At 40.0% G+C, this 26,750-nt stretch overlaps 1 protein-coding gene across 2 annotated transcripts in view; it reads right to left on the bottom strand.

Moving 5' to 3' along the window:
• Positions 1 to 26,750, bottom strand: part of NOX4 (NADPH oxidase 4) — a 110,484-nt gene that overhangs the window by 7,153 nt on the left and 76,581 nt on the right. The window contains exons 14-18 of one of the 2 annotated variants that reach the window (XM_064719192.1): positions 14,424 to 14,543; positions 10,914 to 11,022; positions 10,285 to 10,353; positions 8,118 to 8,218; positions 3,156 to 3,245 (exon numbers count right to left, since the gene is read on the bottom strand). In XM_064719192.1, coding sequence (XP_064575262.1) covers positions 3,156 to 3,245; positions 8,118 to 8,218; positions 10,285 to 10,353; positions 10,914 to 11,022; positions 14,424 to 14,543 — 489 coding nt within the window. Of the gene's footprint in view, positions 1 to 2,876; positions 3,246 to 8,117; positions 8,219 to 10,284; positions 10,354 to 10,913; positions 11,023 to 14,423; positions 14,544 to 26,750 lie in introns of those variants that run through there. The other variant, XM_064719186.1, reaches the window with a different exon arrangement.

Genomic DNA, 26,750 nt, shown 5'->3' with positions numbered 1-26,750 from the left:
ACTTGTCTGGCACTGAGTTATATTTTTACATACATTTGGCTTACAGATTTAAAAGCAATGGAGTTCAAAAGAGGGCTTGACTCTGTTTTGCAAGCTGGAGACACACTCAGAGCAATGACAACACAGCCTGTAGAAAGATTGTGTTTATCATAATATCTGCCACTCCTGAAGCCAAGTCACAGTCACTCAACAACCCTAAAGCTTTCTGCCTCTCTTACAGAAGAATAGCAAAAGGAAAAGGAAAAAACCAGCTGAAGCTTTTAGACTTTCCCAAACTCTTCCTCACCTGGCCTAGCAATTACTCAAATCAGCAACAGAATGGTTTTCCCAAAATAAAACATAAGCACATTTGCATAGCAATTAGATAGCTCTTTTTACTGCTAGTGCACCAAAGTGATCCCGAAACATTAATTAAGGCTCAAAACACTCCAGAAAGGCAGACAGTCCAGAGCTTGTTTTACAAGTGGGTCAGCTGAGTCAGATACAGCACAAAGACAGAAAAGAGGACAGCCTGGATCTGCTTTGATCTTGCTGTGACAGCACTGCTTAATGTAACAACATGTGTTTAACATGCCTACAAACAGCATCAACTCCTGCAACAATGCAGAATAACAGCACAGTACTAGTATTACTATTTTAATTATAAAGTGTTACCTATGCAGAAGCTGAGCCAGAAAATATAATCTGCTTAAGCACCGAGCTAACTGCAAAACTAGCTGCTCATTTTATGGTAATGGAGCCGATATCTGTCAGAGGAGATGTAAAACCACAAACAACGTAGTGATTAGATGACTCTAAACTGTATTTTAAAAGCATGTGACACTAGATCCCAAAACTAGAGGAAAAGTTCACTTTCTAGTTGTGGGTAACAGATGCAGGCATGATTTCAATCATGCTTTAAACTGACATCCAGAAAATAAAAAAGTATGCAGGACCTACAATATCCAGTATCTATGCATCTTGCCAACAGTTTTATGTTTATTATAAAATCTATGCAGGCAGTATTAGAAATAAATCTTACTGATTAAAAAGAATCTAATCCTTTGTTGCACACCTCCAGTTTTACAGTGATGGATGAATGAGATTCAGTAGGAAAATAATGGTCCTTTCTGCCTCAAAGAGAAAAAAATTAAAAGCAGTAGCTGCAATGTAGGCTCTCATCTCACACTGCATTTCTATTTTGGCTTCTCTCATCTGGGCTACTTTGAGAATTTTCATCAGTAGGAATTTGTCTATCTCTGGTTCTTTGCTTCCTGCCTGGATTTCAAATTGGGCAGAGCCAGAGGTAAAGACTTCTGTGCCCAGTCTAGACACTGAGGAACACATTCCCACGTGCTTTCACTGATGCACCTCCTCCCTGTTGCTCACTGAGTGCAACTCCTGAGCAGAAGCTGCCAAGGCAAAGACCAAACTTATTCTCACCAGTTACACATGCAGGATGCCCATACACCACCTACTAGAAAAATGCTTCCCTCTGAACACTCACACTGATACTTGCAGACTCTGGTACAGAGTCTGTGTCCCAAGCAGAAATTTAGTGCCTTTCCCAATAACATACAAAAGGGATCCATTGGATAGATGTAAATGAAAGCAAATGCACTGCCCTAAATACAGGTGAACCACAGGCACGAGTTCTCAAACAAGCCTCTGCCTGTGTATGCTGCAAACACTACACTGTACTGCTCCCAAGCTTCTGCTGGAGATCAAGGGGAAGGTTTTCACCATGTTAAAGTGATGCTGATCTATTAAGAGACACTAGAGTGGTGCCTGTTTATGTCAGCTAAGTGTCTGATCCCTGTTTAAATGCCCTCATCTCAGCAAAGTAAGGAAAAGGGAGAAAATAACAAATAAGGGGAATTGGATTGGCTATTTGGATGGACAAAAAAAAAAGGTGCTCCTCAGAACCAAAAATTTATGAAGTACCAGTTTCAACCTTTAGTTCTCCCATGGCAATTATGGGCAGAAGATAGCTGAGGGAAGGAGAAGGGAAGGAGAGCTTAAAATTGGGATGTTTTGATATCTTCCTCTATGGCACAAACTGAAAGCATACTGCAGCTCCTGCAAGGTTTTTATCTGCACACATCAGCCAAGGAGCCACAGAGCTGAAGGGTTCATTCTCACTCTGCTGTGGATCTGGTCTCATCCCGCTTTCAGTGGCGCCAGGGCAAACAAAGGGGGCTCCAGGGAAGACACTTAAAGGATCAGAGCCAACCAAACATACTGGAACCCCTAAAACTGGATTTCAACCTGCTGTGCTGTAAAATAATCAGTCAGAGCATCTGAAAGCTTGAAGTGTTTAACATTCAGGGCATGCGAGTGCAGAGTGAGTGCAACTTCCTTGTTGAGTGTGTGGTATAATAAAACTTCAGGTCCTGTCTGCTCCTGCTCATTGCTTTTCTTGCTCCATCTTTATGACTGCATAAATCATAATTATTTTGCAAACTCACTGAATACTGAACTGATGCAAGATACAGAGTTCTCCAGGTACAGATGCGTGCTTGCCAAAAGGCTGTGACTAACATCACAGCAGAGGCTGCCCACTGGTGCTACACAATTGTGCTCACTTTTTCTTAGGTTAACTTCATTACAGAAGTAGACTAGCAAGAGTAACACTCTATATTTTAAATACAGAATCCCAGTTCTGCAATGTATAATAAAATCTTTAACATGGAGTATTTTCACCCCAAAGCCCTAAGATTTGTATACCAACAAAAGCAAGAGTCTTTGTAATAGACTATGTTTTGCCATTTGGATTAACCTGGGGTATCTTTTACTGATCCAGCTTCAGAGGACTGAAGAGGAAGAAGTTCAAACACTCCACAGATTCTTCTTCCATCAGCTTATAAAGCAATTGTGTCTTTCCCCAGCTTCTGTACTTTTTAATTAACAGAAACAAATCCAAAGAATCCCTCCCACCACAAATATTGTGTGAGCCTATTTGAGTAAAAGCACTGATTATTTGTTGGTATACTGCTGCATCCATCAGTCTTAAATAATCATAAATAAAAACATTTGTGCTATTCTTTGGTACATTTCTGTCTGTTTAAACCACAGCTGAACGGTTATGTTGTACAAACAAAAAATTGCACTTTAATCTTCTAGAGAGTCTTGCTCCAAGAGATTTTCAGCTGAAGGATTCTTTATTGTATTCAAACCTTGTCCCATAGGAGTTGCTGCTGTTGCTCAGTTTATGAAGTATCTTAGAGATTTTGTTTGGTCCACAGCAGAAAACTCCAATGGTCTTCCTGTTAAAAAAAAAAAAAAAAAAAAAAAAAAAAGAGGGGAGGGGAAGTTATGACATTGTGAATAAACAGTAATTTCCAATAAGAGACAGAAGTGGATCCTGGCCTCATGATGTTATATATAAGGCAACTACATACAGATTTTAAGGTGAGAACAGTTCACTAGATGATGCAGGTAATTTTACTGAAGCCACCACATTTCTCCTAAGTATTCCTACAACAAACCCTATTATTTATCTGACTAAGACAACTCTAAGGAAGAAGTGCTTCATCTTAGTCTTAGAAAAATATTACTATTTTTCACTCTATTTTTTTCCCCATGATTAATCACTTTTTTTGTTAAAAATATGTCTCACTGTAAAGACTTCCTTATGAATTACACATGCATATCTAATCACTAACAGTGATTTGTTACACTAATGAAAACAAGGAACTACTAACCCATGATTATTTCTGGCAGCAAAAGAATAATTTTACTGCTTTACTTTCACATTAGCATGTAGTTTTTCCTTCAGCATCTATATTGGAAATCTTACAAGAAGTCAAACACAGAGTATGATCCTTGCTCATCACCCATAGATCTTGGGCCTTTAGTCAACCTGACTTTTTCACACTGTTCTACTGACAACAGCTCTTTGCTCTCTAGTCACCTTAAAAACAGGCTGCAAGTCAGACTTACAGTCATACAACATTTCAGGGCTCGGAACTTTAGCCAAATTTAGAACAAAACACAGCAGGACTGAGCCATTCACAATATTCACTATCGCCCTTTTTTTTAAAGATGAGGAGAGGGAAAGAAAGCAGTGCTGCATTTTCTGTATCATGAAAAAAAAAAATTATTCTTCTTCCTGCTGAAATTGTGCCACTACAGAAAAAGATCTAAAAGATTTACTAGGATGAAGAAAAACCATACAAGAGGGAACATGGCTCTCACTATTGTGATCTACAGCACTCAACAAGCAGATGGAGATTTGAATCCTGGGTTTTGCCTCCAGGACTGTTTCGATATTTTATGCAATAACTATTCAATATACAGTATTTTAGCATATGCTAAATAATCAAATTCAGTTTAAAGCTCCCTGTGCATGTATTTGATGAGAGGAGGGAACTGATTTAAGAATAAATCTTTGGTGCATACTGCTATGTGTACATGTCAGGTGTCAGACAGCTGCTGGAGTAGCATGGCAGTGCACGCTGCACCAGTGCACAGCAACACTGGCACGGTACAACTGAGCACTCAAACGTCAAAAATCACCCAAAAGTTATGCAGGTAACTGCAGTGGTGTCCTTGTGCAGGCACCTTACAACACAGATTCAATTGCCTTCAATGACTTCATCTCTTATATCAATCAGGCAAAGTCATAATTCATACTTTTCTCACCCTTATGTTTATCTATTAAGCTTTCCTCTTCGGGCAATACTCCTTTTATTGGCAATGGGTGCTGTGCTGGTGGCTGAATTTGCTGCAATAATGAGAGAGCTGCTGTTTGTTGCTCTCAAATAAGAATCCTCAGCACTTGCAGACTCTGAGATCCCTTTAATCTGTGTACACTGGAGAAAAAGGATTCATGAGCTGCCAGCAAGACTCTGTCTTCTACTGTGTATTTAATTGAAAGAATGAATGTTGTTGTTGGGTTTGGGGTTTTTTGTTTGTTTGTTTTTCTTATTCTTTAGTTGAATTAGTACAGTGATAAAATAAACCCCAAAGAGTTCAGCTGCCCCTCTCCCTTTCATTATGTATAAATAGCCAACAAAGTGAATACATAGTGTAGTGCCAATGTATTCTCATCCCAGTAACATTCTTCCAAGGTATACAGATCTTTTGGCTAGTGATTAGAATCACAGGAAGGTTAAATGATTTGCCTAAAGTCACACAAGAGACTCATGGCTAAGGTCCCCTGAAACCCAACTGAGTCACTGTTCTGTGCAGTGAGCCACAGGCTCTCAGATTGCCTTCCTGGGATACCCACCACCAGCATCCAGTCTGGACACCCCTCCACACACCATCTACCTTCCTCCCCTGTGTCCATCCCTGCCTGCAGATGCCTCTGCCCCTCCTGCCCCAGATCCTGCCTGGCTGCTGGAACACAAACAGAAAGGTGGCTGAGGAAAGCTACTACATGGAACAACATATTACTACCCTGACTGTTTATCTATCATTTGTTTGGGACAAAGGCTCCCTTTGTGTATTAGATGAAAGGAGGCAGCTGTACAGTCCTATGTCTGAAAATCTTCATTAATGCCATTAACATGTTTACAGTTAAGGAAACTATGTTATAGGCCATTCTTTGTAATAATTATAAACTTCAATATAGAATTTACTCCTTCAGAGCACTAAGCAAGTAATTCCTCAGTGTTCCTATGGGATGAGTAGGTCAGCACATATTCTTACATCCATTTTATGAACAGCAGGAGTTGAGAGAGAGATTAAATATTTTGCTACATTGAGAGGACAGAGTCAGGACTTGAAATGTTCCTCTTTTAAGTCCCACATTTGTTCCTAGAGAGAGGATTCTCCTTTAGAACACACGACAAATGTACCATGGTGCTCCATGCTTTTTTCTCCTACAGGTATTCATGTCTTTTTCTAGGTCGTTTTCTACCTGGAAAAAAGCACATGCCATTTTGACCTAAGCAAACTGAGCATGGTGCAAGCTTTTCATCCAGGACACAACTGAACAGGAACAAGGCTGTTGCTCCATTCCCCCACAAAAAGCATGAAAAAACAAGACCAGTAATTTATTATGTAACTGTTCCAGTTCAGATTGCTGGGTCTGCAGGTGTCATATGAAATACGAACAGTAGATGGCATACATCTGCTCCTCTTTTCCCGAAAATCAAAAAGGAGCAGGAACCTGATGCTGGGCTGTCCCATGTCACGCCCTGAAGGTCTGGCAAAGCTCAGACACTTACAAATGCACTTTGCTTATTTGGGACCCATACAGCAACAACAGCAACAATTCACAAAGCACACAGCAATCAGACGGCTACACAGAGAGACAGAGAGCTTTGCCAGCTGCCTGTTTATTTATATGCAGCTTTTCCTAAAATCACAAGATAAAAACGGGAAAATATCTTGGCTGCCCATAAACAAGCCCAAGGGGATGACTGCAAATGTGAAAGTCTGAACACTGGCACCAGATGTTGCAAACAACTTGATTGACCTGTTTTGCTTTAGTTTGGTTTTTTTGGTCTCTGTATAGCAGCAGGGACATTTAGGTGGAAAGTTACAGAGAAATAAGAATTGAAATAAAGGTAGTAGCAGACCTGGAAATTGCACTAGAGGGAAAAACTAAAGTTCCCATCTCATTCAAGGAAATACAGAGAATAATTAGCTAATAATTAGGAAATTTACAAAAGGTAAATTTCTGCAGGACAGCTGAGGTTGTCAAAGGCTTCGCTACTGGGCACCATTACCAGTAACTACATCTATAGGTACAGACCTATATAAACCTTGATAAAGAGATGACAAACAGGGACAAAGCCTACATCTTAGCAAGGTAATCAAAAGATAACATTATATTCTTGTATTAAAGATACCTTGCTTGAAAATGGCAGCCCAATTTAAAGACCTGATGTGAAAATGCAGAGGAAATGGTACTTGAAGTCTAATTAGGAGTAATGCAATGGAAAGCAAAAAAGAAAAATCAAGTATGATTACTAATAATGGCTTCATCTATATTATGTGCTCTTACATCCTCAGAGGGAAGTGGCAGGAACCTCATAATTTTCATCTTTTAAAACTGCACTCAGTTAAACAAAGACAGAGTTTGGAATGGAGCATAAAAGGTCAACAGTCCACTACGCAGAGATCTTTGGGCCCAGTCAGCTTGGCCCTCTGAACTCTCTATTTCCTTTTCTTTCCCAAAGTTCTTTGCTCTAAACCCCTTCTCTAAGTATGAAAATTTTACTAGAGATGTAGCAGCCTATGGGGTGCCCTGCTCACAGCATCCTCTATGACCTGAATCCAAGACAAGTACTGTCAGCAGCTCACACTGCCCACAGTGATACACTTGGCACTCAGTATTCCTCAAGAGCCAGGGCTCAGTGTCCCCTGGTCATACCTAGCCTTAGAAGAGACGAGTCAACAAGTCAAGGGTAGATTTCACCTTGCAAGTGCAAGAGAGGACAAAAATTTCTTGAGGGGAAGCTCTGCAGAGCACCTCTCAAACCTGATGTGCCCAGGTTACTGTCAACAGCCGCTCAGGGGGGTTTGCTCCCACATCACTGACTTTGCCAGAAGTGGATTAGGGAAGATTCACACAGTCCCTTCCACCAGATCAGCTTTTGAGGAAATGAACTGCCAGCAGCAGGAAAAATATTCAACCAACAAAGTTGGATCTGGACAAAGACATTCTATATGCATGTCTTCTCTGGTTTACTTGTCTTTCAGATCATAATATGCTTTCCCAGCACAATAAAAAGGCATTGCCAGGTTTTAACAGAGAATAAAACATAGCCAGAAATACCCAAAGACAATAAATCTTCTGAATAAAAACAATACAGGTAGTTCAAATTCTTCCTTGTGAATTCTGTGAATATTAGCATTACAAATCATGAATCAACAATTTTAAGAAATGTAACTTTATATAAAGAACCAGCATATGTTGAAAGCAAGACATTGCCACGGACAAGAACACATGTAATCTCTGTGCAGTGAGATGGAAATCTGCTGCTTTTATTTTCTGAGCCACTGAACATCTCAACTGCATGAGAAGCTGAACTGCTCTGAACATAAAAAAACCACCATGTTTCAGTTTGTACAGGCTATCTCTCAGCAAGATAAATCCTAGAAATATTTTCATACAAACATAGCTAGGAACAGATATGCCCAGCCATCCAACTGTGGCACCCTTCACGTGGACGAGCACTTACCTCCTATTGCACTTTGCTATGTCATCAAACAGGAGCTTCCACCGGGGTCGTCCAATCAAAAGCCTGGAGTTTAAAGCTTGATATTTTTCACCAATTATTTTCTGCAAGAAACAAAAAATCCATTCTGCCTGATTTGCAAATTGCCTTATATCACCCAGGGCTCCCATTTCTGCTATTGGCTGACTTGCCGGAGTGCTGAGGTGTAAAACCTGAGCACAAGTACCAAACAGCTGTGATGGGAGCTGCAGCCATTTTCTGCAATATCTCTGCTCAGTATCTTTTCAATGGCTCTCCTTGGTGCTAGTTATATACATTGTCCCTCATGCAGCTGCTCATTAATTCCTACATTACTTTTAAACCAATTTATTTAATCCATAAAACAATAACCATGCTCCTGTTACTCATTCCCACACTGGCTTTTAATGCTAAGCTGGAAGAAATGCTGCTGATGCAAAAATCATATTTTTGTCTGAAGTCTTTTTTTAAACTTTGTACAAGTAACTATTAAGAAGACTGGGTCTGAAAAAGTAACAAGGGAAATCTTACTTTTCTCCCTGAGAGTAGTTTGCCAGCTGTTTTGAGCTGCTGCAACAGCAGAAAGCAGCCAAAACTGCTCCCCAGATGGAACCCACTCCATTCCAGAATGCTAACTCACCAGCATTTTGATAAGGTGTAATGCCCTCCCACTGCAGGGCACAACCCTGGGTTTGCTGTCCTAACACAGCAGCAAGAGGCAGAGAGCTACACATTATCTGGACTCCCACTTTCCCTCCCTTGCTGAACAACCCAAAACACTGCTCACACCAATGCAAACAGTCCTGGCCAACTCAGCTTCCTTTGGGCTTTTATAGACAAGAGGTATTTGCTGCAGGGTGAGCTCTTACCACACAGGCACAAGAGCTTCTCACAAAGGGAGCAAGAAATGTAACTGCCCAAACTCTGGCAGCAGTCAGCACTTTGGACAAACATCAGTGAACACATCACCTGTATGGCCATGGAGACTTAACTCCTCCTTGAGCAATGATGAGCAGCACTATGCTTCGTGACAGTTTTGTTCAACAGCCACAAAAAAGTGACTCTAAAGTAGGACTTCAATCAAAAAGCTGACTTGAATAAATTCAGCAGCTGCTTAATTAGCATCACTATGCAGTATTTGTATACTATATAGTATCAGAAAACTTCCTTTGAATTGACTATTATTTCACTTTCCCTATCATATTGCATTACAGTCCAGCTTCAGTTTTTAATTTTAACCTAAAAATTACATAGCAGGTTCATTAATTAGGCATTTTCAAGCACTCCATTTCCATCAACGTATGCTGTCCAGGCATTGCATTTGTCATAGTCATTACTGTAGCTACTACATTATTTAAACTACAGGATTGTGTTCCTAACAGAGCAGTGAATGTTACGCTATCTCCACCTGATAGCAGGCAGATCAAAATCCTGCAGTGAAATGGTTTTTCACTGCATTTCATGTTTTCCAGTAATTGTTAGGCTTGGCTCTGGGCCCCCTGTAGTCAATGGAAAGCTTCCTGACGTGGCACAGTAAAGACTTGTACCTAGGATTATATGCTACATCATGTAAAATGAAGATTGAAAGCATAAATGGTTACAGGTGATGCCAAGAGTTGGGGAATTAGCCCGGCGTTAGCGTTGGCAATACATGTCAACTGACAGTTCCGTATAATTTTCAGTCTTACACATCAAGAAATTTCTACCTTTCATCTATATACGAGATTATGAAATAAAAAGTTTTTAAAAATAGCTAGATTCTTTGAAAACAGATATGGAAAAGAAGATTTGAGCTTGCAGGTTCCTAGAACTATTCTGGTTTGGTTCTTAGCCCAGAAATGATGCAGATTTCCCATCAAACACGGCCAACTGTCTGGTCTGTGGCCTGGCCTGGAAGGACCTTGTTCCTAGAAAAGGGAGATATGGACTTCTGCCTACACCTAATCAAGTTAAGGGTATGGCACTAGACTCTCTTAATGCTGTGGGGATGAACTGGCTGTCTTGCTCTATTAATGAATCAGTCACCCGAGTTTATGGCCTCATCTCCTGTTTTTACCATCTGCAGTAATCCCCTTCTGCCTTTGACTGACAGTTTGCATTGCCTATTACTCCAAGGTCTAGTTTAGTTTACAAACAACATTTGGCCACATACCTGTATTCCATCTGTTTGACTGAGGTACAGCTGGATATTTATATAGTCTGGCCGATTCTCCTGCCAAAGCTGGGAGGATGATAAAAACAGCTAGTGAAATAATATTCTTTTTCTTAATGCAAGCATGAAGTCATTTGTGCCTACTATGCTAGGTACATGGGTTTCAGCATCAATGAAGTAAGCTTTTCAATGAAGAGGATGTGCTTGTATAGCACATCGTGCTGTGTAAAAAATATTATTTTAGGAAGTTACATGGCTCTTAAAATATACTTGAAATTATAAATCCCACTCTCTTTTCAATCTGCCTACTAGCCAAATGACTAAATGACTAAAGGCCACTCAAGGCTTTCCAGACTGCATGTGCTTCTTCTTCCATCTCATAAAGTAGTCTGGACACAGGTAAGTGTCCAGGCTACCGGAACATGGCAACACTGCAATGAAACATTGGTGATGGATACTCAAACTGGTTTTGATCCAAGAACAAATGAAGCCTGGATCAGGCAGCCCAAGCTACTGCTGGAGCTCACTCATTTTGAGCAAGGCTGCCATCCTGTACAGAATGCCAGGTGTGTGGTGTGGGCATACCTTGCATTTAAGTTGTCAGGATCCCTCCAAGCAACACCCATTACCTTGTTATGCAACATACAGAGCAGATCTGCAAACCAGCGGAAAGACTCAATGTCCCTGCACACCCAGATGAAGTAGAGTCTTCTGAGCTTGTAGCATTTCCAGCCATCACTTGAAAATAAAATGTGTGGGTAGTTAAAAATTATAATTTTAAATGGAAACATTAATCAGGATGCTTTATATTTATTAATGGAAACATGAATTTCCTTTAGAAGCTAACTGCTAAGTTGTTCTTCAAGCTATGACACATCAGATGCTGAATTGACCAAAGCAGCCTATTCAGACTATCCTGAGAATATTAAATATCTAGCATAGAGTTAACAGCCATCACAGACACTGCTTCCACACTAGGAAATTGTCAGCTATACAGATGATTTGGGCAGCAAATATGGACTCATATATCATCATCAAACTTTTATTTCAAAGCAAAGGAGACATTCTAAGTTCAAGTGTATTATGTCAATGCTTTATTAGGTTTATAAAGAGGCCCGTAAGTGGAAAATATTGACAAATGTAATCATGTCAGGACTTAATTCTGCCTTTCTGTGTGAAAGGCTTTGGTTGATTATAATTAATACTGTAGCAAAATCACAAAGACCAAATGAAATCAGAGCTCCATTGTGTTAGGGAACCATGGGATATATTACAGACCTCAGAAAATGCTGATGGATAAAGTGCAGCCATGGGCAGATTCTGGCACTGCACTTAGAAAAACAGGACTCTCGTGTCAGATTTCTAATTCAATTAAAACACAAATAAGTACAAAGGAAGGATTTAAATTAACTAGGAAAGAAAATAGAAATAAAAATATCCTGATGAAAAATGAGTTCAAATAAAGCAAAAGTATTCAGGAAGCATTTTCTTAGTTAGCCAACTACATGGTTTATGTTGTTCTGATCACTGAAATGATCAGTGCACAGTTTCCTCCTTTTCCTCCTAGAATGATTTTCAGATAGAGAAGGCCATAGCCTGTTCACTTAAAATTAAAATTAAAATGTCAATCCTAGGAGCCAGGCCTGGTCGAAAAGTTTCATGATACATCTCTCCATACCCACTGTACTTTATTCCAAACTGTAGAGTTGCTGGCATATCCAGCCAGGATATAGGGTTAATAGATCTATATAAGTGATGGCTCCAACCAGTGTCTTGCCTCCCCATACCTCTGGCCTGAGGAGCAAGGATGGAAACATGAGCAGCACCTCAGCAGCACACAGAACTGAGAACTCACCTTTTGTGTAAACTCCCCAGAGAGAGTTAAAAAAGTGCTTTCAGACTGGGGGGTACAGTGTCTTTCAAGTCCTGATTTCCAATTTTCTATTTGTTAACTCACGATTTCCTCCATCTTTTTCTGACTGCCTGACTAAGACAAGCACTTAGAAAGGGTCACAATCTGATCAGATATGACAAGAGAACTGTAAGCAGTAGCAAGGAAAATAAGTGCTTTTCATTAAAGAAGGAATAAAAGAGAAAAATGCAAGGCATTTTGTATTGAAATGCCCCAGTTCAGTAACAAACACCACTCTAGGTGATGAAACACTGCATCAGGACAAAGAGGCTGGACTGCCAGACTTCATCAAACAAGTCCAGCATAGGTTTAAAATAGCACCCCAGACACATATGCCTGGGTCCACCTCCAGCAGGATATATTGTGCAGGAGAGGTGCAATCCCCCATTACAACACCCATATCTTGTGTGTTTCTGTGTTACACTGCCCATAACAGCCATTATTTACAGACTCTTGTGCATAAAAAGCCTCTAGCTTTCCATAAAGTACATCATAATTTCTTAAAATAGGGCACAGGGTTCAACAGCTAAGTGGAGGGAAGGGCAGGGGCATGAATCAAATTATGTACATACAACAGGAAAACAACGGAGCAGGAAACAAGATTTCAAGGACAGACTTTGGATCTCTCCTAGACCTGAGTGTCCTTGACACAACAGGACTGGCCTGGCTGCTCTGCAGAGCTGGCACCATCAGGCAGTTTGCATCTTCATATCTGCCAATATCTGCTTCCAAGCCAGGGCAAAGACACACACAGATCAGCCACTAAACCAGTGTCTCATTGATGTTTAAATACTGAGGAGGGAAGCAGACTGTTACTTTTCCCCAGAATTATTCCCCTGTATATTGTACAGTGCACAAGGGAAGAGCAGCTAAAAAGCCAGGCTATGGAATTAGCTCCTTGGAAGTCAATTTATGGCTTTATGCAGATAAACGGACATTGCAAAATCCTTTGGACACTACCATTTTCTTGCAGTGTCTGTGAGAATTCCTACAGCGTCGGCTAACACACGTTAGAGACAAACATCTAATTACCTGCTGCTGGCCCATCTTTGTGTTCCATGACATTTTTGCTAAACACTATCAGGGATAATCCATCACAAGGAAAACAGTCATTTTATCCACCTGAGCCCCAGGCTTTCAGCAAAAAATGCACCCTGGTTTTGAGAAGGTGATCTGTATGCTCTCAAGAAAAGAAAATGAGGGAGCCCAAGATGGTCTGTGGGGGCTGCAGCACCATGAGACACACAAAGCTAATAACTTCCAGTAGCACTTGGTCTGGTCAGGTCCAGCCCAGGCTAAGGACAGAAGAATGTGTACAGCACCTAAATTCCACACTTCACTTTGGAGTTAAGAGCGGACCATGGCATGCTTATCTTGCAAGAAATGCTTTAACTGTGCATTGTAAAGCCCTCCCAAAGCCAGATGGCATCTCAGGGAAGGTTTGCTGCTTTGGCTGGTGGTTTATACTGGGCATTTGATACAGGGGTGCTTAATCTGTGACTGGAGCCCTTAACCAACAACTCTAGCAAATATAAATAAAATCAATAGCAATCATAAAAGAAAGTTTATTTCACATAGCATAGGATTCAGTTGGGACCATGCTGTCAATGTGACAGAAAAACAAGAGGTGGAAGGTTTAATCTGCATAGAATATCAAAGGCTTTACATTAAAATGAAATTTTAAAATAGAGAGAGGAACAAGAAAGGAAAAATAGAAAAATGCATACCTAAAATTTAAACTTTTTAAATGAAGTTAAACATCTGCATACTATCTGAATTCAGACTGATCCCCTTATATTAAAACCTCAAGCCTAGACATTTAAAAAGTCAAACCAGGAGAGTTGGTCCTGCATTTCCAGCAGAAGGATTATCACAATTGTCTGACTCGCAAAAAACTGTTGCAGAACACAGTCTCATCTAAGCTGGGACTGGGGGAACAAGTCCTGCTGAAAGGCTGTGACTAGATTAATCACAGGCTTGATTGGAGGCAGGATACAGAGGCTGGTGACACTGTCCCAGTTCAGGAGCATCCCTGCCACAACTCTTTGGGTTACAGAGCTGGTATGAGAGGATTTATGCCCTTTAGGGACACCTCAGTCCTCTACCTCTTTTCAAGGAATCATTCACTTATGCCAGTGGAAGTTTTTTAAAACATTCAAAGCCTTTCTGACATTCATTGTTGCTGTAAACTGGGACAAAATGGCTTTAAAGGCTTAAGCTCACTTACAGCAATGTGTTGAGCACAGATGCAAATGGTGTAACCCCAATTCCTCCTGCCACGCAGAGGCTGACCTCGTAGTTCAGGGATTCCTCAAAGGGACTTCCAAAAGGTCCATCCACATACAATCTGCATAAAGAGAAAAAGCACACTTTTAGAGGAAGCTGTTAAGATCAGACAAAGGTAAAGAAAAATAAGCTGGAATTAAAACCCTGCAAAGAATTTGTTTAAAAACTTTTATTAGTTTTCAGATGCAGAATGTAAAAGTTGTTTTCCTGGAAAACTTTATGTGGGCAGAAATGAATGTACAGGTAGTAAGAAAAACTGTTACCTAAAATCTTTTGGCATGTTCCATGATTAGACAAGCTATTTTTTAATTGAACAAGTGGAGGTGACTAAATTATGGCTTCCTATTTTGTCTGGTGTTAGAGGGCAAAGAAATGGCACTAGAAACCGTGACTTGGAGAGCCATACGTAAGAAATAAAGTAGTTTGGCTAGGCCTGCCTAGGAGGTTCATCTTATACACATTTTCTGAAGGGGGAAAAAAACGGCTGAGTTTTTCCCCTTTGACTCATGCCTATCATTATTATAACTATTCTGTCCACTTTATCTTAAAGATTATTTAGGAGATTGTGTCCCATTTCCAACCCATTTTTAACACTTCAGGTAGTACTTGATAGTACATTGACTATAATTTAAATGTCAGCTTTGGGTATTTTCAAAAGTTTGGCCTCCTACAAGATCTTTCCTGCAGTGCTGACAATCTGAGGAAGGTCACCCATAGACAGCTCAAAATTTATGGGCTATAAGATTTCATACACTCTACTCCACCACTCTGTTCATTTTCTATGGAAAACCAACTGCATATCTTACCTCAGTAACAGATTCATCTTTAGAAACTGCTACAAAGAGAACATGAACAGGACATTTACTCAAGGCCTGTTCTGTGTATGACTGACTCACTGGATCAGTTTTATTGAGGTAACTGCTGAACACAGCCAAGTGTGGTGGGACCAGCACTGTGTGCAGCAGCTCAGGGAACAGTACTTGCCCACAGATCTGCTGACCAAGAGCAAGCTTTGGCCTGAGTTCACTAAGGAGCTCCAACACACATCAGTTTCATGCACACACACACTGGTACTTATTGCACAACCAAGCTGCACATACTGCATGTCTAATGAAAGGGCCTAAGAGTCTCCTTTATAACAACAGCCAGAGAATTAAAGGCAGAGAAGACATCTTTTCCCAGACAAAGCCTTCCAAACCTCATCTGATTAATTCCTTTGGAGGGCTGGACTTTAGCCATAACTTAAGTTCAAGTTCTCAGTCTGATCTCATTTCTTTTTGTTTTGTAGTCTGACCCTTGGCATCATCTTACCAGTCAAGACAATGTCTTGTCTGGGTGACTTTGGCCAATATGGTCCTTTTTAGAAAATTTTTTCCAGCCCTTTCCTATTGTTGCTTGATATGCCTCATATGTTAGGCTTCTTCTTCTGGATGCCTTAATTGAACACAGATAACTACAAACTTTCTGATGGATCTGAAGGCTGATTTTTAACTAAGTCCTGTCTTACCAACTCCATACTTGGTGTCCTATCTGGAAAGAAAGGGAGAAGACACTGGCCCAGCCAAAGACATCATCAGAAGGCATTAGAAATGTTTTTAAGCGACCACATTTAATAACTAAACCATCTTCAACTTAAATATGCTTACTCTCATTTCTGCATTTATACTCTCTATAGTATTCTACGTTCTCTTGGAGAATCTCAAAGCTTTGCAATGTCAGATATGTTAGTTCCACCATGATGGGAATATTAGAAAAACAAATTCACTCCTTACTTAGAACAATACACAATACAGCCAAGAAAAACTTAATTGGTCATGTGCATACAATGTAAACAGAACTTTAAGAATCTGCTCATTAAATGTTTCCTCTTACATAACACTTTAACCAGGCTTTATTTTCCACTAAAGACATGATAACTCTGCTGGTGCAGAGTGCAGCAGCAGCTGCTTTAAGAGATCTAAAAGTTACACTGTTTGACGGAGGAGGTAAAGGAGCAGCTCTTATTTAAATAAGCAACATGGGAAATGCTAAGAATCAGGTTGTAACACTGAAATGACCTGGTCCAAGGGATATTCTGAAAGAAGTCCACAAATGTTATGGATCTCAGATGTACATGTAACAGATGTAACAGAGATCTAATTTTGGGATTTCAGAGTATGTCAAAAACAAATGAACAAACAAACAAAAAGCCCCCCAAAATAACTGGATAACAAAGACCAGCAACCCTGTCATTCCTGGCCAACTTCATATACATGTTACCCTAATCAGCCCCACCTAGCTGGTGAAATCTAGAGAATTGCCCCTAAAGGTATGAAGGGCAAAAGCACAGGCCTGAGGGAAATTCCTTACATTCTGGACAAGCAGCATTAACTTTCCTTTGGAAACACAAACCTAAAGCCAACATTTTGAATGAAAAACACAACTTAATGAAACAAAAACAATCAGAGCACGTTTTTCCAGAAATTACCCCAGTGGATGTGACAACATTTATTTATTGTAGGAGTGCCACTTAACATAACTTGCACTACTTGAGGACTACCAGGATGTATGTATGTATGTCTGATCTCAGAGGGATTAAGAAATTCCTGGAAAGTCTGTGTGCTTCTGAATAATACTGACATGATCAGGAGTGGAAAAATGCAAAACTAGATCTGGTCACCAGAAACCAGTCAAGCACAGTGCCTGCCAGAAATTCAAGAAACAACCTGCAATTAAATATGCATTTTGGTCAGAATGATCCAGTTTGTGGTCCATTAGCCCCATCTGGCCTGCAAAATATTTCTATTTGCCCACTGTGTCTTCCTCTGAGGGAGTGAGGAGCAGTTGCTTGGACAGCAGATGCAGTCAGAGAAGCCAAGGGCCTCCTGCTGTGTCTGCATGTGGTCCAGCACATAGCAGCCAGAAGTCACTGCTTCCAAGTGTGAAAAAGAGAAATGGGGGAAAACCTGGAGAAACACTGCTACTGTGTTAACCCACTCTACCACTCAGAGTGCCTGAAATTACTGATTCCAAGCATAACATGATCTCCCTAGAAGATTTTGTTGGAGGTCATAAACATGCACTATTTAATCTCATTTTACTACGGGGGGTAATTTATAACTGAGACAAATGTGGCCCTGATGCCTGAATGGCAGTGGTCATTTATCCTTTTCTTATTCAGGCCAGTGGAAGCAAGAAACCTTCTGATGCCATATCAAATGGCACAGGGTTGAATAGAGCAGTGATTCAGTCATAGACTTCCGCAGAGATTATGCAATTTTTGTTTCCTGTCAACATGTTCCTCCTTTCATTTGGTAGGACAGAAAACTTTTGCATAAATGCAGTTCCTTATTGAAAATGAAATATCACAGCACTCAATAAAAAGACAAGGGGGGTAAGATGACTTTTTACTTCTTGAGCTGTGGCCCAGATATATCACACTACCATGCTATGCTCTCATATCCTCCCAGCTTTTATTTAATTAACATGAAGGAAGGGAATGGAATTTTACTAGAAGTTTAGAAATTTCCCCTTCAGGCAAACTTATTCAAATAACAAGTTGTTCTTTTCGCATATATTTACTTCCAGTCTTAGGAGTGCTCTTAGTTATTATTGTGGCACAATTTTTCAGCTTAGATAGAGAAAAAAAAGCTCTTCAAAATAGAATACATCAGAAAAAATAGCAGAGCACATTATTAAAAAGCATCTTACAGACATTTTCTATTTAAAGCACACTTCCACTCTACAGTGCAGTGGTACCAAAATAGCCCAACAAGCACTAAACCAGCTTGTTCCAATACTGGGCAATGCTACTGCACTAACACGGGGCTGCCCTTAAACTGTCTCAAGAACACAGGCAGCTGTACTACTTTTGAGATCCAATTCATTATTTTCCATAAGGAACTGCAAAGTGATGTGTGGAGATACCTGCTCACACTTTTTGGACTTGGCTCTCAGTGCCATGCTTTACTTCAGGCTGTAGGAGCCCTTAGAAAAGATAATGCTTTGATTGTATTTCACAACCCAACAGTAAATGATGTTATCACTTTTTTTTACTAGGCTCTCTGGGAGCTACTGTAAGACATTATCTGGGATATTAGTGCAATAACAGATGGATAGGGGAGTTAAATCAAGAGCTCGTAGGAAATTTTAATTAAAGAATCATCATCAGCAAGCTGAACAAAATGCTTGGATACAAAGTACTGCATAGAGCACAAAAAGTGAAACCCTAGTCTGAGGTTTCAGGCAAAGCTCTTACCAATGTCAGCTGAAGAAGGATTTAAACCAGCAGCATGAGATTTCATGTCCTTGATATTCAGTTCTTACTAGGATCCACATTTAGGTATCTTTGTGTGAGCACACTAAGTTCTGGATACAGTCATAAGACACAGTCAATAAAGCTAATGAAGCTGAATTCCTGATTCCTTAGGAAAACATCACTGACATTCTCCGAAATCATAATGAAATCAATTAAACAACTCTTCTCACATGCTTGTTCTTCTCTTTTACTTGTCCTACCAAAACCACATCTCAGTACTGATGGATCCAACCTGAGAACTCCAAGGAACTGACTGTCTGATGGCTGAAGCAGTTTCCTTATGTTCTGCTGCTCCACCTCTGCTGCACCAGAGAGATGCAATAATCTCTCTCTGATAACCCACACTATCAGCTTCCACCCCCACATGACAAATATTCAAACAAGCTCCTCCATGTTCCTCCCACACTTTGCTTCATGCCTAGGAGGGAATCACAGTAAACATCTGCAGAGCTATCTCATTATCTCCCTTCAAATTCCTTCTTAAGACTCCTCTTTCCTCTGATATCTAAGAAAACAGGCTCCTGAAGTCCTCCCTGTATCTCAGTCATATTCTGGATCAGTACTGTCCCACTGTTTCCCTGAATTTTGCTGTCTGATTGTATCCATCGGTTGTCTGCTGTTTCTCCAGTTTAAGCTGGTTTGTCTCTCTGCAGTGTGGCTCTGTCTATCACAATGGCTTCCTGATGCATGACTCCTTCTTCAGGGCACCAGCAGAACAGAGATCAGAGAAGGATTGCTGGAAGCCATCCAAATCTGAAACTTGTATCAGAGACCATCTTTCATAGTCTGCAGAAAGCAAAATGGACTACTGCACTGTTCTAGAACATTTTGGAGTCCAAGGCTCAATTCACATTCTTTCAGTAAAAGCCTAGCCACAACAAATGATGTGATTTTTCAAAGAAGCTGCATTTACTACTATCAAAGATTTTAAAATATCTGCAGCAAAAATCAAGACAGTCACTTCATTTTATGAGGTCAACATACAATACTTCACAACATTATTTAAGCCTTAATTTATATGTATACACTTTGACACCATTTTACCAGTTGATTATTGACAGCATTTCAGTACCAATAGCCTTTTATAAAAGAATCACTAGTGAACAAAGCATGCTATCCTTTGCTTTTATGTATTTCCAAAACTACAACAACTTTTCAAGGTTTAAAAGTGTCACAAAATGTGTCACAAAATGTGACATCTGGCACGTGTGATCAGAGATTCCCATGTGTTCTCCTGACATTGTGAAGGATGATGTTTCCATTAAAGCAATGATCAGCCCCTTAGACAAGTAAGCTTGCAAAACCCAGTGGGTCCAATTAAATTTATATACTGTTTTGTGCAGGACTGCAAAGGGTTATGATTCTAATTCAGGTTTCATTAGCCATTCTTTCCTGGTTTTTTAAAACCGATGAAGTTTAATTTCTGGTTGTTTATTCACATTTTTTTCCTTCCAGCTTCAAACATACTCTTACAGTCTATACTAGAGCTTGCAGAAGTTTTCTTTTCTTTTTCCAGAAGCTGAGTCCTTGATCCGCTAGTGTAACAACATGGATGACTCAAAAAACTATAGAATTAATTAGCACCAAATTTTCTTCAAATAGAAACCTGCTAAATCATTATTATTTTTAGAATCCTATAAGAACCATTAGTTTTAGTATACCTCAGTTCCATTTAATTCTCTCTGACTGGGCAAGAGAAAACGAAATCACCTTTTTTCAGCTTTTTATACTCTCAAGGGCCCAGAGGTGACTAAAGAAGCATTTCCAGGTCTAGAACATCCTTAACAAGAGGAAGTATGTTGAAGGCATGATGATAGGGTAAGAAAGTAGGACAGCTGAGCAGGCACCCATATGGATAATGCTCTTCCTGTAAATCACAAACTGCGATTTGTGCATTTCTATGACACACAGTGCAGGTTAAGGAAGATTCCATTGGAGTGGGCTGGAACACTAAAGCAGCAAAAGTTGTACAATTACCTTTTGGGAGCTGGACTTGTAACAGAGGACTGAGGAAGAGGAGAGAAGAAAAGAACCTAACTATGAACGAGAAGTTCAAAAATACACGGAGATTGAAGTACCACTGGTGGTAACAGAGAACAGACTTGCACCTCTGATGGACACCCTTATAAACACGGTTCTTCCTTGTTCATGACTCCCACAGCAATCTGAAAGCAACCTCTCAGACCAAGTTAGATTCCCTCCAAACTGAATAAAATTATCTAAATATTGCCTGAAGTATTTATGGAGAACCCATATTTCTGACTACTCATTGCTGACTATTACAGGAGAGAAGCAACAGCTTACACCACTCACTTACTCCATTAAAAAGGTCTATAAAATCACTATGAGAGCTACATTCAACTATAATTATAAACTGAGGCAACTTTGTTCTCTGAAAGTACATGTACTTTCTGTACCAAATTTTTGGGTCAATATTCTTAATTAATGTTGCATTAATTCTTCTCCATGACAACCTTTTTAAGGCCATTTTTACAAAATGTTCTCAAAATGTATTCCTTTGATTAAAGAACACACAATTCATTTTATTATAACAAGAAATCTCGTTGTACACCTTTTTCCTTACCAATTTCAATTTCTATTTTGTAAAGTGCCTTTCCTCTCTATAAACTCATGTCCTACCAATTTTGCCTGAAGTAATCAAAAAGTAATCAAAAAAAAAATTAAAGTAGAGCATTTGTAATGACTGTACCACCTATTGCATCCTGCTTTTTGAAATTTTATTTGTTACATCATTAAGTGATAAAATGCTGCAGAACAGCAACCCCGATGAAGTAGAATGTGCTGGCCACATTTCTCCACAACGCATTCACTGACAGAGTAGTTATCTGCTTATCTCACTGCAAACTGTATTTCTGCTTTAGAGTAACACACTTCAATACTTATCTTTGGTCTGTTTAAATATTTATAGGAATCTTTCTGTTGTTTATACTGCTGCCTTTGGTGGTCATCTCAGAGAGGTGACAGATGGCATGGAAGCAGTGCCAATATTGGTCCTCTTCCTTGCTTGGTAAATACTACTTACTGAGAAAGGATATCCCTTGTCTCCATACCAGTGTAAATACCTGCAGCATCAGTTTCTGCAGAAGCCTGGAAGGCAAGGTGGCTAATATTCATGGTGTAAACAGCAACAGCTGGATGGACAGCTGTGGAGCCAAACAAGGATTGTTGGTAGCAACAGCCAAGCATTGTTTGCATTAACACACTGTGAGAAAGAGCAGGATGTGGCTGGAGAAGGGGCCATACAGACGCAGGGCAGCACTCTCCTGGGACAAATATCCTCATTCTGCCTCCTGGAGAAGAGCACAACACAGTACAGCACAAGTGCAGGAGCGAGGTCAAAAAGCAGGAATGGAATGTAGGGGGGTATCAAGATCACCAAAGACCTCAGACCCCTTTCCATACTGATGCATATTGATGCAACCACATTGCAGATTTCAGATGCTGTTTCAAGTTTTTTGCATCTCTAATTATTACATATTAACCAGCACTGGAAGTCTAATGCAGTTCCCTCAAGCCAGGGTTTGGGTATTTTCCATTGAAGTAAGAATGGGAGAACTACATGGGATCAGGACTCAGGAAAGCCAGACAGTACATACGTGAGTTTCACACCCCTGGCAGCTCCTTTCTATTTACAAATATGCTCAGGGGACATATTATATACCAAAGGGCAAAATACTTCTTTGGATAGAGTGGCCTGGGGAAAAAAGACCACTCTAGTTTAACATCCACACTGCCATAGGCTTTCCCAGTCAAGCTCCTGTACACCTTAGGGATGGGGAAAGAAAAGCTGGCAAATCACAAGGATGACAAAGCACAGGATTTAAAATCCTAGCTAGGTATCTGCAGAAACAAAAGGGGAGGAGAGCAGCAGCTGACTGAAGTGCTGGCAGATACAGCTGCCAGCAGATCAATCTGAAGACAAGGACGGGCATACCACAGTTCTCTCCAAAGTCAGCCCACTCAGGCTCTCTGGACTGAATTAAGTAGAGACAAAGAATTCAAAATTAAGACAATATAAGAAAAAAACCACAGAAAGGCAAATCTCACAACAAATTCTGCAGCTGGAATGAAGCAGTTACTCCTGTAATAAAATGGAATCCTCAATACATATTAAACCTAAACACAAATATTCCATCTAAAATGTAATACAATCCCTAGAAAAATCTGCCATGTCTCACTGCAAACTCTTTCCTGTCTTAGGGCTTTACATTGGGTAAACAAAGTGCCTTTGTCCATTCTCAAGCCAATCTTTTATCTGGAAAACTCTCTTTTTAAAACAATGCCTCTCTTGGCTATACTTCCTTTAAAGAAAGATGTTGATGTTCTCCATGAGCTTCACATCCTCTACAGACCAGTGATTGTGCCTATAGAACTAGGATTTCTTTGGGGCAGCTTCATGAAGCAAGTCGTCATTGGCTTGGGGTCTGTAAAGTATCTTTGCTTGAATTTAGCTGCCAGAAAGCCTAGAAAGAAATTCTCTAAATATGCCTCTGACAGTTGAAGAAAGAGGTCTGCAAGATAGTGATAATGCAACTTCAGATGGCTTCCAGATGTTCAGTGATGGTCAGACATGCTCATTTCCTTAGGCAAAGAGTCTCTTATCTGGAAGGGGATACAGACAACTGGCAAGGCCAAAATGTAAAGAAAGAACACCTGCCCAGCAGCAGACTGAACTATATACAGTTGGAATAAAATGGCAGAGTAAGGATGAGATCACCTAACTTGGAGCAGGAATTTCTGAAGTCAACAGAAGCCTACAGATGAGTCTGTACATAGATTCATTGGCAGAAGTTTATCATCTACCAGAAAATATACTGCATTACATCATAGATGAGCTCAATGCAGTCCTGACTATCTTGACCTCCTCTTTGTTTTTCTCTGACTATGCTCCAGCTTCTTATTTCCAGTTCTGTTTTTCAGAGTGAATGGCCTATTATTGTCTGCCGTGTTCCAGTTTCAGTCCTGCCAAGGCCCTGTATAATGACATTATTATTCATAGGTAGCAGTGTCATTGCTATTACCTTTCTAGCCATACAAAGATGCCTCTGTGCAGCTGCTGTAGGTTATTCAAAATAAAGAAATTTTTATCCCTTGAATTTTTAAATTCCTTTAAGCTCTTACCTTTCTATGTGCTCATATTAACAGAGCCTTACCTTTTAGCATTTCTCTTTGAGTTACATTTAAGAAGCTTACAGAGAACAGGTGATCCCAAACAAAACAGGTGAGTGATTTGGTAAAAGACAGAGAGATATGGGACTAGTGTTTAATTACTGCAAATACATCATGCTTTTCCTAACCCTTCCCACCCTCACTTTTCATAAATATCCTGAGATCTACAACGCACTGGATGTGAGACACTGCTGCAAGACAAGGTGACTGAACACAACAGAGGCTGGCCATCACAGCAGAATTAACACCTCTGGCACAGAGTCAGGGTCTAAGCCAAAGGAGCCTCTCCTGCAGGTTCAATATCAGCTCCTAGGACCCCTGAAGCTGCTGTGCATATATACAGAGAAACACCACCGGGTGTGACTAGTCTTGTCATGATAACAACAACTAATGACACGCGAGACTTCTTGCACAAAATCAGTGTCTTGCACCTCGACACTAATCCCCACCATATTTGTCATCATTGTGAGATGCAGATCCCAAGACTGTGTCTCAGGTTTAATCTCAAATGACAGTGTTGACCAGCCACAGAGGAGGAGAAGTTTACACTTTTAATCCCATCTCTCTCATGCTTATCCACTGTAATTTCCAGAATGTCATTTACATCTTCAGTTAATGCTCTTTGTTTTGGTGAAACCAGAAAGCAACACATTCTCAGAACTCTCCTCCATGAGATAGGATTTAGTTTAATTTTAATTAGCTTAATGCTTAACTTTACTTGAGGCTGCACCTCAAATCCTGTGTTCAGTTTTGTTTTTCCCTCATTGCAAGAAAGACATTGAGCTGCTGGAATGAGTCCAGACTGACAAGGGCAATGAAGCTGATGAAGGGTCTGGAGTAAGTCCTATGAGGAATGACTGAGGGAGCTGGGGGTGTTTAGCCTGGAAAAAAGGAAGCATAGGAGGGACCATATCACTCTCTACAACTGCCTGAAAGGAGGCTGTAGCCAGAGTCTGCTCCCAGGCAACCAGCGACAGAACAAAAGGACATGGACTCAAGCTGTGCCAGGGGAAGTTCAGGTTGGACATAAGGAAGAATTTTTTCACTGAAAGGGTAGTTAAACTTTGGAGACATCAAGTCACCATTGCTGGAAGTGTTCAAAAAATGAATGTACAAGGCACTGCATTAGTGGAATGGTTTAGTTGACTTAGTGATGTTTGGTCACAGGTTGGACTCGATAATCTTGGAGGTTTTGTTCCAACCTTAATGATTATATTATTCTAATATTTCACTTTAATACACACAGACAAAAGGCTGTTATAAAGTATGAGCCTAACAGTTTCCCCACCCCATGTCAGTCTTTCTTATTCAACAATTTCTCTTTTGATGAACTGTCTGACATTCTATTGGAACTCATCTTCCTTTTCTTCCATCCATCTCCTAAAATTTGCCAGATGATTCAGAAATTTCATTCCATCTGCTCTGATATACACTATCCTCCCTGGTCCAATATCATCCAAGGATCTAATTAACTTGGTGTTTACATCTCCCTCCTTATCATTCTTTATTTGATATATTGAAAGAACACATCCCAAGATGAATTGCTCCCTATTTGATACCTTACACATTTTAAAGCCCTCTGCTTAAGAACTATTTGCTGCTTCCCACCTGTCAACATTGACTTTTTCTTAATTTAATACACTGTGCTATAGTCTTATCTAGATAACCGTTTGCTGAATTCTCTGTAGAAAAAAATCTGATTCTGGTACAAAACAAATGGCAAAAATGCCACTGAACTACATGAAACCAGAATTTAGTTCTGCAGGAGTAAAAAGTGTATTATCAGGCAGAAACACACTATAAAAGTAGATTAGCTTTAGTGGAACAGCTTTTTTGCCATTGGACATGGGTAGTAAAGACTGGATGAAATTCCAGCCCTCTAGGTTTTGTGAATCTACTAAACCTCATCTTTGTAAGACCTCACTCTTTATCCATCAGCTGTGATCAGCGATTTAGGTGTTCCACATATCACTTAGTTTGCTTCTGTTTAAGGATTCCCTTAACACCTGTATTTTAAACAAATTGTAAAGGTAAAATTGGACAGACAAGTGAATACTTTCTGGTTGACCAGAATATACTGTCTGGTTGTCTGGTTCTGAATCCTCTCTGAGATTCTGAAAACTGCAAACTTTTCCTGATGGCTGCATATATCAACCATTCACTAACCCACCAGTGAATGTTTTTAACATCACTTCAACTACTGTGAAAATGCCTAAAGATCCCTAATCGACTTCCCCCTTGGTGTAGGAACTTTACAAAGAGCAAAAAGAGATAGGAGGAATGCAGCAGCATACGTGCTGTGCTGAGGTTGACCCAGTCTCTGTCATACCTTTCTTAGGAGAACCTGGGCAAGTCAGCTTGACACTGTGACAGTATCTACCTGTTAGACAGAAATAGTTGTATTTCTCAGACAGAGACAAGCATTGCAAAAATGACTTCATTAAAAGTTTGTGAGGTCCATAAATATCCTGTAATGGTGGTCATAAATTTCATCAATAAATGGATCACAATCTTTAATGAGCAAGAAAAAGGAAAGGAGTATAACATTACACAAAGGAATGTTTCTACATGTTTGTTTTATGGTTTCCATCTGCCCAACTGATGGCTTTTATCTTCAGATGTGACCTGACAGTTTAAAAAAGGATAAGCAATAGCTTTATGTCTCACTGGAAAAGCCTTGCCAAGGCAAACAAATTAAAGAAAGGGCAAAGATGACTGTGGATAAAGCCATCATCCTTGTTATCTCCTTGTTAATCCTATTTCATCAGTTTAGCTAACCTT

This window comes from Zonotrichia leucophrys, chromosome 1 (assembly GCF_028769735.1).
Source record: "Zonotrichia leucophrys gambelii isolate GWCS_2022_RI chromosome 1, RI_Zleu_2.0, whole genome shotgun sequence".
NCBI lineage: Eukaryota > Metazoa > Chordata > Aves > Passeriformes > Passerellidae > Zonotrichia > Zonotrichia leucophrys.
This window is presented reverse-complemented; position numbering and strand designations above follow the sequence as displayed.